A 6,924-nucleotide genomic window follows, 5' to 3' on the forward strand; every position below is an offset into this window, starting at 1 on the left:
CTTTAAGGAATGCTGGGAAATAGTTGGAAAGGACTTGGTGATTGGAGTTCAGTCTTTTTTCATTAAAGGGTTCCTTCCGAAAAGAGTCAACTCTACAATTCTAGCATTGATTCCGAAAAAAGAGCAAGCTAAACTTATGAAAGATTACAGGTCAATTGCGTGCTGCAATGTGATCTATAAGATCATCTCGAAGATTTTAGCGAATCGTTTGAAGCAGATCCTACTGTGCTTTATTGCTCCGAATCAATCCGCGTTTGTCAAAGACAGGCTCTTGATCGAGAACTTGCTTTTGGCATCGGAACTTGTCTCTGGATATCACAAAAGCTTGATCTCTCCCCACTGTGCTTTGAAGATCGATATTTCGAAGGCCTTTGATTCAGTTGATTGGAATTTCCTTTTGAGGGTGCTGGAGGCACTGGATTTACCTTTGGCGTTTGTCCACTGGATTCGACTCTGCATCAACGACAGCTTCTTTCTCTGTTCAAGTTAATGGTGAATTAGCTGGATATTTTGGGAGCTCTCGAGGGTTACGTCAGCGGTGCTCACTCTCTCCTTACTTGTTTGTAATCTGTATGTATGTTCTCTCACATTTACTTGATAAAGCAGCAATGGAGAGGAAGTTTGGTTTTCATCCAAGGTGTTCGAATATCAAGCTCACTCATCTATGCTTTGCGGAGGATCTCATGATCTTTTCTGATGGACAGATACGATCGATGGAAGGTATTCTTGATGTTTTCAAGGAATTTTCGAGAATGTCAGGGCTACAGGTCAGTGCGGAAAAATTGACTGCTTATATCGCTGGTGTTTCTGATATAGTGAGACAGGATATCAGGCACAGGTTTTTGTTTGAGATTGGCGATTTACCAGTCAGATACTTAGGTCTCCCTTTGCTTACAAAGCAGATGAGATCGCTTGACTATGCTCCGCTCATAGATAAGATCAGAAGCCGTATCAATACGTGGACAGCTCGAAGTCTGACCTTTGTAGGAAGATTACAGCTTCTCTCATCTGTTATTGCCAGTCTGGTGAATTTTTGGATGTCCTCTTTTCGATTGCCTAAAGGGTGTATCGAAAAAACTGATAGCATTTGCTTGGGATTTCTGTGGTTGGGTCCGGATTTAAATCTGAGGAGAGCTAAGGTTGCCTGGGTTAATGTATGCAAGCAAAGGAGGAGGGAGGTCTGGGTCTAAAGAATCTTAGTGTGGTGAATGAGGTTTGTGTTCTGAAGCTATTGTGGAGGATCATGACAGCAAAAAACTCGCTTTGGGTTCAATGGATAAGTACAAATTTGATGAGAGGTGACTCTATTTGGTTGACTCCTTCTCCTACGAATCAGTCTCCGGGATCCTGGATGTGGAAACAAATTCTCAGATGCAGGGAGTTAGCAGAAAATTTTCTAAAAGTGGAGATCCACAATGGTCAAAAGGCTTTATTTTGGTACGATAATTGGTCGTCAATGGGGCCTTTGTTATCAAAGTTTGGTGCGCAGGGCTGTGTTGATTTGGGTATTGCTCATACGTCTACTCTGAAGGACGTAATTTTCTCGCATATAAGAAGATGACACCGAAATTCTCTGTTAAATAAGGTAGAGGAGGAGATTGAGGGAATTAAACAGAGCTATAGAGAAGATGAATCTGATGTATTTCTTTGGAAGTCATCGGTGGACAATTACAAGTGCTGCTTCAGCTCTAAAGCAACTCGGGATCAGCTTATAAATCATTCTCCACAGGTCCCTTGGGCTGCGGGGATCTGGTTTAAGCACCACCATCCGAAGTTTGCTTTCATAACCTGGTTAACGTGCTTCATCGACTTGCGACAGGTGATCGTGTGCGAGCTTGGAATCTTCATGCGCAAGCCAACTGTGTGTTCTGTAATGACGAGCTTGAAACGCGAGATCATCTCTACTTTCGATGTCCTTTTACTGCGAGAATATGGGGCCACTTGAGAGGGGGATTCTCATTCGAGATTACACCTCGGAGTGGATGGAAATAGTTCATCTGATTTCAGGCAAACGGAGGGGTTTGGTGGAAGGGTTTCTTCTAAAGTATGTGTTTTCAACACACTGTTTACATAATCTGGCGAGAAAGAAATGCACGCAGACATGGATCACCCCCTACGAAATGGTCCAGGATCGTCAAAACTATTGATAAAGGGGTTCGCAACAGACTTAGCTCGATTAGACTACTCGGTGATACTCGTTATGAAGGAGGGATGCAACGATGGCTTGCGTCTTATCCCACATAATGGTCATACTCTGATTTAGGCAAATGATGTTTCATGTTTAATTAATAGCTCGCATCTTTGATGTAGAAACACCTTTTTTTGGGTTTGAATAAAAATTAACATTCATTCAAAAAAAAAAAAAAAAAAAAAAAAAGAAAGAGTGTATATGAACCCAGTGGTTTTGAATTTATCGCTATTAACATGCTTTGTACATGGTTCATGGAAAGCCGATGAACAAACCAGTGGTGTTGACTGGATTTTGAATCTTCATGATGAAAAGACAGATCTCAAAAGGTTTCAGGGTAGTTGTCGAGGTATATCTCCCCTATATATAGAATTACATAGTTTATAATAGGTCAGTACAAGTTTGAAGTAGAAGAATTGTTTTTATTTACTATTTGTGACAAATTATTTGGATTTGACCCTTATGGTATTGGTATCCAGTTCAGATGCAAGACTAGCTTTTACGTACGATTAAGTAAAGCGACTTTCTTGTGTCATCGGCCATGAGACAAGAATTCGTAAACTGATTTGTTAGCAAAGAATGTACTCGAGAAGAATGTTTTTTATATGTATATATATAGGCACTTCTGTTCCTTGTTTATTTAATCATATGAAGAATGTATTGTTATTATCGATAAATAGATTGTGTTTGTGTCAATGAAATATTTTGTAATGCCTCGGTTTATTTTCATTCACAGTGACAAAGTATTTATACAAGTTTAGTATTTCATATTCTCTGTGCAATATTTTTTCTTCTTGTAATAATATCAAATCTAGGATAATACCCCCCCCCCCAATTTCAAGTTGGTGGTCCGAAATTTTGAACACCGAACTTGGACAAAAAATTATCAAATGTAGGTTTTGGCAACGCCTTAGTCGGCAAATTTGTTCTTTTGTAGAGACATATTTGGTTGTAATCAGACGATCTTGAACTGCATCCCGAAATTGATGACAATCAGATTCGATATATTTTGTCCATTCGTGGAAAACCGGATTTGAAGCTATATGAATTGCAGCTTGACTATCACAATAGAATTTCATAGCTCTGAATGATCATATCCGAATGTGTGAAAAAGCTCCTTAAGCCATTTAAGTTCATGAAGTGTCAATGCCATACTCCGGCTTCAGCACAGGAGTTGGCACCGTATTATGCTTCTTTGTCTTCCAAGCAATTGGAGAATCCCCCAAGACAATGTATGTACAAAGAGAGCGACGAGTTAGTGGACATAAAGCCCAACCCAAATCACAATACGCTGTCAAAGTGAAATCACTGTCAGAACAGAATAGAACACCCTGAGCAAGACAACTTTCAAATAGGAAACCACACAAAGAGCAGCTTCCCAATGAACAGCAACGAGTGTTTGCATGTGACAACACCATATTTTGACCACTTTTACGATTTTGAAATAGTTTTTCTATGTTTTTTATTGCTTTCAAGTACTTATATTATGTTTTTCTATTATTTATAGTCCCATGATTCTTTTCAAGAAATTTAGGGAAAAGCTTAACAAAATGGATAGAAGACGAGATTTTCAGTTCAGAGTCAAACCGTCAGAAGTTCACCCCCGATTGAAGGCCTTCTCACCGTCTGATCCAGTTCAAATTTGGAGATCTCAAAGATGGAACTATCAGCTTTCCAGCACACTTTACAGCTTGGCATCCAACGGTTCAATCAAAAGTTACGCAAAGAGCAAGATGTCTCGTAAACCAGCCGGTAAGCATTTCCACTCGTGGCCAACAGCCATTTCACCACGGTCAGAGGCTACCCGACCGCAGCCAAGCATCCATTCCCTGCAGCTACGTTCTTTCCGACCGCGGCCAGCCATCTCCAAGTTAGAAGGCTCATTTCTGAAGCCCAAATCATTTTCTCAGCCTCAACTCCGGAATCATAGACACCATGGAGCATTGGAGACTATAAATACTTATCATTTAGTTCATTTTTAAGAGAGATGAAATACTTTAGAAGAAATTTAACTTTAAGCTTTTGTTTTTAGGTTTAGGGAGAGAGAGATCTATCTCTTGAACCCTTGTTCTTTATTTTTCAATTTCAATTATTGCTCTACTTTTTAATACTATGTTTTTGATTTCGTTTATCATGTCTGAGTAGTTTTATTGTTGGGTCAAAGGGATTTTCAATGAGGATACATGTGTTAGATGAGGATTCCATGAGCTATTGAAGCCGAATCTTATAACTTTTTCTTCTGAATTTACTTTTAATGCATGGGAGTAGCGTCATGAACTACAATATGATTCAGATACTTGGATACACGAAAGTGTTCATCCGGTGTCAGATCTAGTTTGGAAGAGCAAAACAAACTTAGGAGTGGAAACCTACCTATGTGCGATTCGTGAATGCTGACGAGTCTTAAACATAATGCATCTTTTCTCTTCAAGGGTCAGAGTGGAAACCTACTGGTCAGGGTTGAGAGAGATAGTTGTGTATGATCACGACAGTGGCGTATTCATACGTCCGTGACTCTAGTTCGAAATTTTTTAGCTAGGATCTTATCAAATTTACTCATTAGCAATGTTTTGAATCGTTCATACCCCGGAGAAAACTTTCCTGAAACCCAGCGCATCTTTTCTATTGATTTACATCGATTTTATAACAAGCTTTAGTTCATCATTTTCATTCTCTTAATCGATTTTCATTTTAAGCAATTAGGTTTAGCCGTTTTTCTCTTTTTTAGTCGATTCTTTAAGTTTAGTTATTAGGTCATTTTAATTCTCGTATTTTCTCGTTAAGATTAGTTTTTATGTTTATATTTCTTTCAAAGGCTTTACAGGAAAGATCCTCCTTCCATGTGGATTCGATCCCTAATTACTACAATCGATCAGCTGTGCACTTGTGGCTATTGATTTCATTTAGGGTAAAACTTGACAACCCTCAACACGACAAACACATCAGCATGAAAGGAGACAGAATATGCACAATAGTTTTGGCCAAGTAATAGTGAGGTAGATGAGATGACCAACAAGACATCGATATTTTTGCGGATTATGTAGTTTGGGTAGTAGTTGAAGCGAGCTTATGATATAGCTCCACAGGAACACTGACTGGTTTAGATCCAAGAAATCCTACTTCAGTAATAATATCAAGAGCATACTTCCTTTGAGAGAGGCAATGCCAACAAGGCCACGAAAAAACTTGATTCCCAAGAAGTATTTTAGCTTTCCTAGATCCTCCATATGAAAACCATCATTCATGATCTCTCTGAAAAAAAAAACTAATTCCAGAGAGCATTACCAGTGAGATAAAGTCATCAACATACACCAACATGTGAAGAATGATATTATTGTTAAAAAATGAGAACAGCCATAGTAGAATTCTCAGTAGCCTTGGTGACATGGCAGCTATAACACCCCTAAAGTAGTACACCTTCCCTCCCACAAAATCCCCCCCCCCCCCCCCGTTTCACTCTTCACCTGCAACAATTAAAGCCTTCGTAAAAGGGTCCTCTTAAAAACAAAGAGAATCTATAGATACCACTATATATTCAACCTGTATGTTTCAATAATTTTAAAGATACTGCTTAACCTTCCTTGCTCCATAATCCTTAGGCCACTTAGATACATCCCATTCACTTGATGTGATCAGGGCGTTCAGGTTCTTTTTCCTGCTTGTGAAATTGAGACATGGTGATGAAAGACATGGCAAATCTTGTAATGGTAGGCCTATGCAGATTTCAATTACCCTTGTACCTCCTCATTGTTCACCAGAGAGACATGTCTATTGATGTAGCTGTTCATGAAGATAAACTTCTTCATCGCAGTTCTCACTGATGGGATTGATCCAATGTCTTCAAACATTATATCAATGCAGTGAGCAGCATATGGAGTCCAGTATAGATGATGTATCTCGGCCATAAGAAGCTTTCCAGCCTTTATGTAGTTTGACGCATTGTCTGTTACCACTTGCACCACATTGTGTTCTCCAATTCGCTCCACCATCTTATCAAGCATATGAAACAGTAAAGTGGAATCCTTCACAACCTCAGAAACATCCATAGACTTGAGGAAAACAGAGCCCTTTGGCGAGTTAACCAACTTCTTAGACACAGTATCACGCCATCCATCTGACATCAATGAACAACCTTTTTCTGACCACTCTTTCTTATTCTCCACAATCTTAGCTCCCACGTTTTCTTTCTCCTTTTCAGAAGAGGTTCTCTCAACTCCCATATGGTTGGAGGTTTCAAACCAACTCCGCTGAGTCCTATCAATTCCTTTAAATGACAGTATTGAACGGAATACCTGCATCGTAAAACCATCTAAATATACCAAGACATACTTTATTTCTTTGCTCTTTATCACAAGCACCAAGGATACATTTTCTGTCCCTGCGAGTCTGCAAAAAATCTGCTAGAGAAACATTGACGTACTTGATATGTCTGTATTTTACATCATTTAGAGAGCATTTTAAAGTCCTCATCATGTGTTTTCCCATGTAAATTGTGTCTTTAGGCATGAAAATAGGATTTAGGGCTTGCATTAGGTCCCAAAGAGTTTTGCATGTTTTGAAGTCTTTATCAGGCGCTTTGGGAGTCGTTTGGAGCTTAAGAAGAGGAGCAGAGGAGAAAACGATGAAGAAAAGGGTCAAAAATGGTGAAAACCGCTTGGAGGGATTTCTCGGCCAAATCGCGTACCGGACGGACAGAAACCTCGGTCAAAATCCTTACCGATCGCTCATTACCGGCC

The 6,924-nt window shown here is 39.4% G+C and overlaps 1 protein-coding gene across 1 annotated transcript; it reads left to right on the top strand.

Annotated features, from left to right (window-relative positions):
* Window positions 1-608: 608 nt before the first annotated feature.
* On the top strand, window positions 609-1,945 carry LOC112085506. The gene is made up of 4 exons (XM_024154734.1): window positions 609-972; window positions 1,229-1,298; window positions 1,372-1,534; window positions 1,586-1,945. Exons 1-4 carry the CDS (start codon window positions 609-611, stop codon window positions 1,943-1,945), a joined length of 957 nt encoding a protein of 318 aa, XP_024010502.1.
* The last annotated feature ends 4,979 nt before the right edge of the window (window positions 1,946-6,924 follow it).

The sequence above is a fragment of the Eutrema salsugineum genome, unplaced genomic scaffold (genome assembly GCF_000478725.1).
Source record: "Eutrema salsugineum unplaced genomic scaffold, Eutsalg1_0 scaffold_9, whole genome shotgun sequence".
In the NCBI taxonomy this organism is placed as follows: Eukaryota; Viridiplantae; Streptophyta; class Magnoliopsida; order Brassicales; family Brassicaceae; genus Eutrema; species Eutrema salsugineum.

Coding starts and splice junctions, on each gene's coding strand:
- LOC112085506 (XM_024154734.1), top strand. CDS start 609: ATGGAGAGGAAGTTTGGTTTTCATCCAAGGTGTTCGAATATCAAGCTC. Junction 973..1,228: donor CAATACGTGGACAGCTCGAA/GTCTGACCTTTG, acceptor TGTGTTCTGAAG/CTATTGTGGAGGATCATGAC. Junction 1,299..1,371: donor AAGTACAAATTTGATGAGAG/GTGACTCTATTT, acceptor ACAAATTCTCAG/ATGCAGGGAGTTAGCAGAAA.